General features: G+C 40.5%; 1 protein-coding gene across 2 annotated transcripts in view; it reads left to right on the forward strand.

Moving 5' to 3' along the window:
- CNKSR3 (CNKSR family member 3) overlaps positions 1 to 12418 on the forward strand; it is a 60848-nt gene that overhangs the window by 15880 nt on the left and 32550 nt on the right. Inside the window, exons 1-2 of one of the 2 annotated variants that reach the window (XM_071435156.1) lie at positions 11023 to 11550; positions 12086 to 12249. Coding sequence is in view for 1 of the 2 variants with exons in the window: in XM_071435148.1 (XP_071291249.1) it covers positions 12086 to 12249 (164 nt within the window). In the remaining variant the exon portion in view is untranslated. Of the gene's footprint in view, positions 1 to 11022; positions 11551 to 12085; positions 12250 to 12418 lie in introns of those variants that run through there. The other variant, XM_071435148.1, reaches the window with a different exon arrangement.

Genomic DNA, 12418 nt, shown 5'->3' on the forward strand with positions numbered 1-12418 from the left:
GTGAAACAGTGTATGGAAGCATAAATATGACAAGATTGCCAAATGAAGTGGAAGGACATGTAGCCATATTGGTGTGCTTGTCGTTACTTGGCTGACTCTCCGCGGGACCCTCTTCACACTGTCTTTTGTCCAATGTCCTATCAATCATTAAAGAGCCTTATATTCCTTAAATCCATGGTGCCCAGTGCAGTCCTGCACTGCTTCCCCCCTGTGTGGCACCATAATTCCCCAAGCTATGCCTAAACCTGTGCCTTGCATGGTGTAATTTGCTGCCAGGTGGTACACTAGTGTGCCAGGAATAGGGAATGTTGGTCCAGCCTGCTATTTGCAGTGTTTCTCTGGTGCCCCGGCATTCCTCCCAGAATATGCTCAGGTACAGCCAGAGCACATGGTGAGACTCCCTCATCACCTACAGTTTTCCTCCCTTTTGCTATGGACCTGGCGGGTTTTCTGGCAAGGTGCAGGTGGTGCAGTGCTGGGATGTTGGATCAGGAGACCCCACCATGGTGCCTTCCAACTTCACCTGCTCTGTGATTCAGAGGTGAGAAAGTAGGGGACCAGGGGTGTTGGAGAGAGGAGAGACTGGACAATGGGAAGAATAAGACTAAAGAGGTGGTCTTCAGCCATACATCATGAACTACAGACTGAGTCCGAATTCCATAATTTCCACAGCTTCTAGAGTTTTTGCCTCTGGAGATTGAAACAATTTCCTATTCCTGCTATGGATTAAGCTGCAATATGTATTCCACTTGAACAATAAAACAAAATTAAATTGTTTCCCTTAAACAAAAAAAGCATCTGGTTCTTGTAATCTTGTGAATGACTCCATATCTAACATTAGAACTATTTCATGTTCAGTGCTATTATATTTCTGTAAGCAAAATGGTGGTGTTTTAAAGACTTGAGTAAAAATTCTCCTGTAAGATGTGTGTGTTAGAATAGTGGTATTAAAAAGAAACCACACCACAAATTCAGCATAGTTGTGTGAGCTGGAAAATTCTGGGAAATGTATTTCCTCTGCGGTTGCATTGATTTAGTGAAAACAGCTGTATCTGTTAGTAGCAGCAGTGAGATTTCTTTTGGGCTTCTCTTTGGAGCTGTTAATGGTTGTGAGGAAATACACATCTCTGAGTGGGGTCTGCAGCCAGTCTGGTGCGGAGTGTGCGGGGGGTCTCACAAAGCACGAGCCAGGTTTCAGATGGAGGAGCTCTCCTGGCCGTAGTTGTGCCATTTTCTGCTCTCTGTCCCCCACCCCTGCATCTTTTGCCCTTGTGTTTTGCAGTAACTCCATAGCAGAGATGGCAGACTGGGTTGTGTCCTCCTGTGTGTTTTTCCAATTTGCAGCTCATTATACTGGCTGAAGCTGCTGCTGCTGCTGAGCTTTTAGAGTCCTATTGCATAGTTGAGGCACAGGCATCCTCATGGCTTGCCTTCTGCTTGCAAGATGTTGATGTTACATGGCTGGGCCAAGTCTCTCTGGTGATGTGGGGGAGCTTTACCCCAGGTTTTGGTAAAAGTGAGTTGGCAGTAACCACCTGTGCATCTCTTTGTGCTGTCTGGGATCCAGTGAATCTTTTGAGGTCGTGTTTGTCCTCCTGCATGAGGCCTCCTCACTAAGAGAGTGAGTCAGGGTGCTGGACCAGCCTGAAGCTGACATGGCAACTGTTCTCCCATCCCTGTTCCTGTTGCCACCTGGCTGCAGAAGGGGACAAATGGGGCTGTGGTGTGCCCATGAGTGCTTTGTTTCTGCAGCAGTCATCCTGTGTGCCCTGCACAGGAGGGAACACATGGTGAAGGGGAGTGATTCCCTATAAAGTCAAGCACTCTGTGGAGGGGGGGACAAAGGCCTTGTTTGTAGATTTTTCTCAACTTCAGCTTTCAATGGCCAGATAACAGTGTGCTTTCATTCTTGCCAAAACTCTACTGTGCCTAGGCAAAGCTTTATTTGCATCAATGAAGCAAAACAGTTTTTTGGTGAATAGATCTACTGGGACTATAGAAGTTGCAAACTCCTGTCTGAGTACAATTTAAAATGGCTTGACCAGCATGTCTTAAAGTGTACTTAGTGTGGAAAAAAAACCTTAGTGGGCTGAGAAAAATGAATACCAGAATCATCTGGTTTTCTCCACTTTTTGCTTTTGATTTTACCACTTGCTTTTTTTCTGCTGGAGAAAGACTTAGTATTTCTTTGAGTTGTTGGGAAACAACTTGGGGGTATCCAAGAGGAGTGTGGTTTTCAAACTCAGGGTGGAACAGATTCCCCACATTGAAACTGCGGCGAAAGTTTCATTGTCAGAGTTTTGGCACAGTACATGAGGATGATATGTTGTGTCACTAGCAGTCCATAGGACATATTAATATATTCTGATGTATGTGGAGCAGTTCAACACTCAGTGTGTGAGTGAAATTGATGTATGCTGTATGCTGGTGTAATAAAGTAACTCACTTCTGGTGATGCCCTGTTTAAGCAACATCATTAGTTTAGTCACTGTATCAGTTGCAAACCATTTAAGAAGATAACTCTTTAGGGTGTAGGAAGAAGCTGGCAGTATTTTAAGTCCTGTTGCATCTCTCTCAGTACAGGTATTTGGTTGTCTTTCTTGCCTCACATAATGTATGCAAATGTAAAGCCACACTGAGTGATTGATTATGCTTCTACTGTGCAGAAAGCTCTGTATTTGCTGACACTGTCAGTCATGTCTTCACCAGCAAAACCATTTTATTAGGTTGTGACAAACATAAGGTTTGTTTCTCTGGGCATGATAGCTATCAAAAGTTTGCATGAATTTGTTCAAGAACCATCTTTTTTTGTTTAAAACCCCCTTATTTTTTATTAAAATGTGCAATTTTTTCTGCCATTGCAGTAGTCTACTACAATATGCTCTGTGGGTTTAAAATAATTTTTTTGGAGGGGTGTAAGTTGATTGCTAGATGTAATGGTAAAGAATTAGGATGAGAAAGAATAACAAGATCTGGGTGATGCTGGCTGAAGTGCTTGTGTGTTAGTCAGGGCCATTCTAAACCCATGTAAGTACCACTGTTTTAAATGCAACCAACAGACAAATAGGCACACTTCTCCATGTATATTGGGGAAAAAAAGATGATTTCTTGTTTCAGTTTGGAGTTTATAGTAGTTCTTAAGTGATACTGGAGCAACAAATAAAAGGGCCTCATTTACAGCTACAGCATACTGCCATTGTATTTGGTTCATATTGCCTTGCTTGTGCTGCACCCAGCAGATGAATACAAGTTGCACCTTGCCACAAGTAGGATATTGTTTTTACTGTGAGGTGAGGGAGGATGTTGTCAGAAGTGTCCCTGATGACATCCTGTGGCATTATTAGCTAGGAAGCTATTTGGGCTTGTCTGCCTAAAGCAGGTGTGTTCTCTGTTTTAATGATGTGTTGCATGCATTTGCTGAGTGTTGGCTTTTATTGCATGTTCTGTTAAAACTAAGAGTGCCAGGTCTGTCTGCCCAGAACATGTGGATATGCTCTGCTTCCACCTCATTCGTGTAATGTGCCAAACAAAATCTGTTAAAGCATGGAAAGATTGATTTTGCAACATGTAGCTGGTCAGTGAGTGATGCAGTTGATTCTTACAAAGGGAAAATCAAAGAGTGAGTGTTGCCCTGTGTGAAGCTACTACATCATATGAACCTTAATCCCAGATGCATGCAGAGCATACACCAAAGTCAGCAGGAAAAAATCGTTTGCATCGGTTCTCTTCTTTTTTCACCCTTCATCTTTCTCTGGTCAGGAGTCCTTTTTCTGGTTGTGGGATTAGCAAAGAGTTACAGTTACAGCTGAAATGCTGGCAGCAAGATATCATGCTGCTGTTTTTTTGAGTATGAACTCTTGTTTGTGGTTTCTGTTCTTTCTTGGAAACCCATTTTTTCCCAGGATGAGTATTTGGGGTAGCACCATGGAGTCTGACTGCCTGGGGCTGAGTGGTAACTCCTTAACAAGGGGGTGTCTCATCTCTTCCCTCTCTCTCCCAGGTGAGTGAAAATTTCACCCCTGGAAGCCAAATGAGATTTAATGGCTGAATATTCACAGATGAGTCAGTCTCTTAGGGAAGTGGGTGATACCAGTGAATGTGATGGCACCAAAGCCCCACGGGGTTGTGGCCTAGGGCCCCACAGCTTTGCACAGATATCCAGTCCAGTTTTGCTAGTGAAAAGCATGACTGCATGTATATACTGATACCTGTCTTTTCTGGTCAAACCTTTATGATGTTATGCTGTATTCCAGTTGTGTTTTCCCTCTTCCTTTTTTTTTTTTAGATACATGACATGCTATCACTACTCACTTTTCTGTAACATTGCATTTCAATTTTGCCTTTAATTTGAAGTCTCAAAGCTATGTCATAATAATAACCCCCCTATGGAAAATGTTAGAAATAAGTTTCTCTTTCTCCACCCCAATTTTTTTCATGAATTATCTGAAAAGGAGCTATTAAAAAGAAAGAAAAGTCAACTTTACTTTGAATTTTAGTTGAAATTTTGGAATTAAATACCATTAACTTCTCAACTATTACAGAGTTGCCTTTATCACTGCTTATTGTACACTACCATTTCTCTATGTCAAATCTCTTTTTGGAGTTCTGATGCAAATTCACTCATTGTCAATCAAAGCTGCAATTTATAAATTAATTCACTCTAGCAATTTTCCATTTGCTGTTAATATCTCAATCTAGATTCCTTAACCCATGAGAGCAGCTGTGTGATTCACTGTGATCTATTTCCTAGTATTACTAGGGTAAATTTTTGGCTGCATTTTTTTAAACCAGTCTGAAAAAGCTTTGGATCTATCTTTGGCTTAAATTGATATCACAATTCAGTATTAGTGTATAGCTTTGTCTTCTTCCCCTCTACCTTCCCAACTCCAATTACTCTATACAGAGTTTTGCCTTTTTGGGAAAATCTTGTGTCACTCTTACAGAAAATGTTAAAACCAAGAGTAGTTTTTATAAGTGAAGAGAGACAGTTTTCTCAAGTCTTAGAATAGGAGCTCATCCTTGCTGTGAGAAGGGCGAGGCACTGGAACAAGATGCCCAGAGAAGTTGTGGGTGCCCCATCCCTGGAAATGTTTGGTGCCAGGCTGGATGGGACTTTGAGCCATCTGGTCCACTGGAAGATGTCCCTGCCCATACTGGGAGGCTGTGGAGAGAATAATGTGAAAATAGATGATCTTTAAGGTCCCTTCCAACCCACACAGTTCTGTGGTTCTAAAAGTAATTAAAAGGGAAGCTGCCATCTATGTTTTGGTGCTGTGTATGGCACAGCTGTGATAGTCCTGTGTTCTGTGCTGCCTAGCTAAGTGTCCTGTCCAGAATGTTTGCCAAAAAGGAATAAATTAAGCAATATAAGAGGAAAGATGAAACACTGTATTTCCTCTTGCATTTCCCATTCCTCAAGCCTTAAACCATCTCTGTTTAAATCTGTCAGGGTCAGACTTGGCTTCTGTGGCACTTTGTTTCATGAACCTCTTCACCTTTCCCTGAATCTGTGTATGGATGTTGAGCATTCATTGCATACTGCTGTGTGAAGGAAGAGTCACTCCTTTATGACTTGTTTTGACCTGTTACATGCTTGCTTCACTCTGATTCCTGTGTTGGAAGAGATGATGAGCAATCTGTGTTCTTTCTGGCCACTTCTGGCTTTACAGGCCTTTATCATGTCCTTCTCCCCAAAGTATTTTCTTCTGTAAAACTTATTCCATGTCTGCTTAGTTTCCTGAAAATATTTTTTGAGGAAAAATCGAGTTAATTTTTCTGGCTCCTGTAGAGAGAAGTCTTGCCTTATAAAACTTCTGGAGTATTGGAAGGGTTCAGCAAGCTATTTTGACTCTTTCTGAAGATACTTTGTGATTGTCAAGTGCTAAAGCTTAGAGTTGTCCTCAGATTTACTGTCTGGACCAAGTAATAGGCACTGCCAGAATGGTTGCAATCAGTGGCTTTGTAGGGAGCACTGATAAAAAGTGTAGCATAACACAAGGGCTGTCAGTCTAAGATTGTATCTATACTGAGCAACTAAAGGTTAAACATAGTCTCTGTTTCCCTTCTGATTGGGATAGCTTACAACCCAAATTTACCCACGAGTTCTTTTATTACAAGGCAAAGCTTTCAGTTTTGTGCTAAAAAAAAAAAAAAAAAAAGCTAAGGGATTTATGGATGGATTTGAATGGAATGAATGGATTTATTTTGAGGTAACATGAATGCATGAGTATGGAGCTTGTTTTTCCGGGCTAAATATATTAGTTGAAAATACTGAAAATAGAAACATGTTGCAAAAGCCTTTCTGTGCAACTGTCAGTCAGGAGGGATTACAGAGGGGACAGTAAAGCACTCATTATCGAGGCTGGAGGCTCCACCATTTCCCTCTGTCCTGCTGTGACCTTAATGAGAGAGCTGCCCTTTGCATCCTGACTGGCAGGCAGGGCCCAGCAATTTGTCTGCTACCATCCCTGTGTGATGGGGAGACTGACAAGAAACTTCTGCACAGCTCTTGGCAGTGCCTGTGCTCAGCAAAGCTGTGCCCAGTGCCTGGTGAGGCAGCATGTTGTGCCTGCCTCTTCAGAATGCAGGTGCTCACACCTGCAATTGTAAGAAGAGTTTCTTACAATTGACTACATGAGGAGAGCTTACTTAATAAACAATCTGGTTAGGCTGGAGACATTTTTCCATGGTGCTAATAAGAAGCTCTTGCTCTTTGATTATGTGTTGTTTTGTTTTATAAGTGATTGATACTTCAGATGGTGGCAGTGTTATGACTGATTTTAAAATTACATGAGAGTAAAAAGTGGAACGAGGAAGTTTTTTTCACATTTGTACTAGACACTACTTGATAACTAAACTTCTGTTTCAGAAACTTTTGGAAAGATTTATATGAAAACATTGATGATAGCTAACAATCAGGCATGTGGATCCTAGGAAGTCAGTTCCTACCTAGGATCAAATTATTAGTGAAATAAGATTCTACTGACTGCTCTAGATTTAATTTTTTTATCCTCCTTTAAAAGATCCTTGAATTCCTCTGTTAAAGTTATCCCTGGCTCTGTTTGTGATACTCCAGGAGAAGAATGGCATCTGTGATGTTATTGTGTAAAACCTTCCCACTGTGTTCTATATTAAAGAAAACCATGTATTTATTTTCTTCTCTTGAACTTTTCTTATTTCTTTTCACCCTGTATCTGTCCTACTGAGCTGCTTCAGCTTTCAGCTGCCTTGCAGACCCTTTTTCCTTATTTTCATTTGCCATCTCAGGTGCTGGTTTATCTGCTTATGAAGTAGTTATTGTCTCTTTCTAGTGTATATTTGCTGTCCTGATTCCCTCCTTCTTTATCTTTGATTAATTTCTTCCAGTCCTGGAAATAGAGGAAATGATCTCTGATAGAGGAAGCTATCACAGTAGCTGTTACAAAATGATGTGGAATGTAAATGACAGTATAATGGCACCATGGGATATCCCAAAGATTCTCATGCAACTGATTATCTTTCAAGGCTTGGGAGGGATGAAATTGATGTGTGCAGGGAATCTTTTGATACTAAAAATGTCAACTATATAGACCCTGAAGAGGAGACCAGAATAAGTGACTTTTTTAGGTGGGAAGGTCAGTTTAAAGGTGAAGAGGCAAAGATGACTTTGGCAGTCCTGTCCTAACAGGCTATCCAAGGTCCCAGGGAGCCCCTTAATGGGATGAGGGCTGTAGCTGAACCTTGGTTCTGTGCTGAGATGCCAGGTGCTGCCTGCCTGTTAGAGTGGCCCAACAGAGGAGAGAACATGATCATAATAACACTTTGTTTCCTTGAGGCAGTGAGCAATGATCCCCATATTCCTGCTAGGTAAGGAAAAGCTTTTGTACTTGTGAGTTCTTCCTCTGTTCAAGTGGCTTGAGCTCCTCCCGCTTCCTGCTGTCAACTTTTGGCGTTTTATGAGCTGTCCCGAGAATCTGTTCTTAAATGCACGTAAATTAATCCCTGCCACATTGCAGCTTCCCCTTCCCGTGCCTTCCTCAGTCCCTTCCTCCCTTCCTTGCTCTCTGCTCCCTCTGCCCTGCTGTGTCGGACACTTGACTGTGGTATCACAAGAAAAGAGATCACAGATGCCACTGTCTGCTGAATGTAGTATCACAAGAAAAGAGAGTGAGGGAGGGAAAAGGAGGTGGTAAGTCAGCTGTGCCTGTAATGGATTAGCTAATTGTTGCTTTATGGTAAGTAAATTGTTTGGTAGTGTCCAACTCAGCTTTTTTAAGGACTCTGCTCACAAAACACACCTCTCTAGTTTTTGGGGAGTCAGGTATGCCACTGCCCGATGGCTGATGTCTCTCAACTATAGAAATGTTAATTGTGTCTGAAAAGAAAACCGATAGTTATGGCTGGGAACCAAGCCTCACCCATAACTCCCTCCAAGTTGTCTCTTTCTTCCTCTCAATTCTTATACAAAATAACTTTCTTAATTGTGGAAACAGACTGAGATTGGTATCAGTGCAAATCCTTAAGTGTAAGTTCTGTCCTAATGTTTTTGCATGAATGCAAGGTATTGAATGTCTCCAGGGGTGCTTTTCTTGGTGGTTATTTTAGACAGGAAAGTCTAGACAGTTCTTAGGATCTATTGCACATCTCTACACCTGCCAAAATTTTGGGGGGAGTTTTGTTCAAATTACACTGCTGTTCATCAGAAAGTGCTGTGTGAGTTGTGAAAACCTAACTGAATTAGTCTGTTTCTCTCACTCTCCCTCCCCCAGTTAATCTCTGCTACTAGTGTTCTAAAACTTGAATAATATTCTGCAATTGCTATTTTTATTTATACCTTTCCTCATTCTCTAACAATTACATAAATAGAAAGGACATTCTTTTGTGCATGATTTTGTTGTATGTGCAATAATGTAAAGATTTCACACGTGATTGAGACAAATGCTTTTTAAACACATTTTGAGTTGAAAATTAATAGGTTAGTTTTGAGAAAGGCTCTTCAGTGGATAAAGGAGATAAATATAGATACCTGTTTTCAATGTCAGTCTTAATTCTATTTTATCAGAAATACAGAAAACTACTTTCTTGCTTAAACCTGCTAATATTGCACTGTTGAAAGTGACCTGGCATATAAGAAAGTGTCTTTCAAATAATGTAAGAATTTATCTAAGTGATGTCGACTTGCTTTTTTATTGTTTTTAATTCATCTAAGTTCTTCAGCAATATCCAGACATTGCAATTGGCAATACCAAGTCTCCATAAGGCTCTGAAGTTCGTGGAAAAAATATATGGAAAGAATATAGAGATGTGTGGAAGAAGGGAAAAATAAGCAGTTCATTTAGACTACTGGTGACCTGTGAATGCTGATTTTAAAACTTTGCTTAAATATTATTAAAATTTATTGAATTGGGTTCTGAGTCCTCCTTCCTCCCTTCTCTCTTCCCTCTTGGAAGTGTGGTTTGCACATGATGTGTTTAATTCCCATGTGATTAGACATTTCATTCATATCATGGAAAATTAAACTATAGTCTATAAAATGTGATCAATCTCAATTAAAATGTTTGATATTTCCCCCTAGGTTTCTTAGTAAAAATAATAACAATTTTCCTAATGCTGGTAAGCTCATCTTAAACTATCTACCAGTACATGAGTTAGTGGATCTGTCTTCACTTCCTGCTTTGCACAGTTTTGTAATTTAATCTTCAATACAAGTCTAGCTGAGCAGTTGTGCCTCTGTATTGCCTATTTTGAGTCAACATTTGTGCAATATTGTAATATCTTATTTTATTAAATATAGTCCTACAGTGTGGTTATAAAAGTACTGTTTTTAAGGGCTCTTGATTAAATTTTTTTTTTTAAAGTAGCCCTTTATTTTTTAATAGACCATCAAGAATGGGCAAGCATGAGTTAAAAAAAGCACAGGCAAATGAAGACCCATAGTTGTATTTTTTGGGGAGGATATATACATTTGAATCTCCACGTTTTAGCATAGAATGAAGTTCTAGAAAGGATAGTAGGCAAAATCCAAACTGCATTAAAAAAACAGTAAAAAATAAAACCTTGACTGCATGCTGAATGAAGTGTTTTATTTTAGGTGCTTGTGTAGTTTGTAATGGAAACTATGGGCTTACAAGAGCAAATGATGGGAAACAGTGGTCTGTGAGGCAGCAATAAAAATTGGGAATGCCAAATATGTGCACTGTATGTCAGCCATGGTTGTGAATTTGTTTGAAAAAATAAATTGTTAAATAATGAAGGCCAGTTATTTTTTTTAAATTATTTTTCCTGGGAAAAGAGTTTGTATAGCCTAAAGAGGAATTTGGTGCCTGTGGGAAAGAGAACAGTGGGCTCAATTTTCAAAATTTGTGCAGCTTTGCCAAGACATATGGGAAGAAACAAGAGTGCACCCTGAGCAACTGTAGCCCTGGGAGACTCTGCTAGACTTGCATGCAGGTTTTTCCATTCATAATTACGCTTAAAAATCAAGCTGTGTGCGCTGGTAGCTCTGCACAGGGAGGAGCTGAGCTTGTTCAGCCAGATGTTGATTTACTCCAGTAATTAAGCTTGCCCGAGTCAGGTGAAGGGGTGTCTGTCCTCATTGACTTGGAAGATGGAGTGGTGTGTGTCCACCACAGTCAGGCTGTGCCTTGGGAGCCCGTCCTCTGCACATCCGTGTGATGTGAGCAGGCACTGTGGGGAAGCTGTGCCTGCTCCTGCCACTGTTTGGGCGTGAATTTGTTTCATGTGACTCCTCAAACTCCCTTTGTGGTTTGAGTCAAGTGTTTTCTTGGTGGTAGAGTGTGCTGGGAGTGCTTCTTTTCCAGGCTGCTGCTGCAGCCCCACGAGTGGAGCTGAGTGCTGGTGTTTTGGCTCTTGTTTCTCTGTAGTTCAGCATGCTGTTCGTGTTTCTCATCTGCTGCGTTTGATATCCTGTCCATCTCAATGGTTTCCTTTTGAACCGGAGTTGTGCATAAACATCCTTTATTCAAGTAAAGGTTCAACCTTTTTTTAAAAAGGAATGGTAAAACAATGTAGCTGTATTGGACAATACAAAGAAGACGTCAAATATGTTATTTGAATTTTTGCTCATGTCAAGTGTTTTCAATGAGTGTGGTGTATTCCTGTGAAACAGACCTAATTGGGTCTGTTCCTTTTGCTCCAGCCAAAATATTGAAGGGGAACAGAGTTACAAGAGCACTGAAACATTTAAAAAAGAACACATCCATCCAAATTCTCCCCCAGATTGTTGCTGTTCACAGGCTCTTAAACAACAGAGGAAGTAAGGAAAATACACAAGGAAACAGGATTAACACATGAAGCTTAGAGTAAAATGAGATAAAAACCAGAAACACTTTCTGTAATCACTTGGAAAAACCTACTGTAGAGAACAGGATCATAGAATCATTGTTTAAAGTGAGGATTTTGGGGATATTGCTGGGACAAAATAGTCTAAACTGTTTTAAAAATACTTCTAGATAGAAAAATTATTTAGATTTCTTACTGGTGTGTGTTGTTGATCCTCAGAAAGGGGAAGCAATGGCTGCTTCAGGAAGCTGCAGGCTCTTATAAATCAAGGTAATAATGAGACTTGAGCCAAACATCCTTTTGATTGCTTTGCCTTTGTGTTTTATTTTTTTTTTTGGTCATTTTCCTTCTCATCATTTTATGCTTTTGTTTCTTTGCTTTTTTAACAGGCATTGGGCAAGGTCTTTGTTCTTGCCTTGCCCTGGATCTTTGGACGGTTGTTATTTTTGTTGTTGCTGCTATGCCCCTCAGGGTTTGGGTTACCCTGATGTGTATGTCCCTTGGTCACTTTGCCTATGTAGACAACAAAGCACATTTTCACTGGCTGAGCTTGATCCACAAGGAGCAGGCAGGTTGTGCCTTGACTTAGGTGACCCCAAGATCCCCATGACTTATGTGCTGTATTTCTGTGCTCCTGTGGCACAACCTCAGTCACACTGCAAGTTTCCTTCATAATTTTGCATTGTATATTATATGAACTTAAAATTCCTGCCGTTTGCAAGTTTGTTTTTTGGGGGGGGGAGGGGTTTGTTTGTTTGTTTGTTTGTTACTAATGTCCCCTTGTCTCTCTTTTGTGTTTTGGTAGGCCTGGATGATTGCCTGCAGCAGTATGTCCATAAATTTGAACGGGAGAAGATAAATGGTGAACAATTGTTACAGATTTCTCACCAGGACCTTGAAGACTTGGGTATCTCACGGATTGGACACCAGGAACTGGTTCTAGAGGCTGTGGATCTCCTGTGTGCACTGGTTAGTTACGCTGTGAAGAGATATGCAAAGAATTTCTTAAAGGGCTTTTTTGGGTAATAGCCAAAGCAAGATTGATAAAACCAGAATACCTTTGTTGCTTTCTGTTACACGTCACAATAAAAGAAAAAAGTAAGAATTTGTTTAATTCTTGCAAGCTTAGTATTAAATA

The sequence above is a fragment of the Agelaius tricolor genome, unplaced genomic scaffold (genome assembly GCF_023055355.1).
Source record: "Agelaius tricolor isolate 1412-34295 unplaced genomic scaffold, bAgeTri1.0.p SCAF_1, whole genome shotgun sequence".
Taxonomy (NCBI): domain Eukaryota; kingdom Metazoa; phylum Chordata; class Aves; order Passeriformes; family Icteridae; genus Agelaius; species Agelaius tricolor.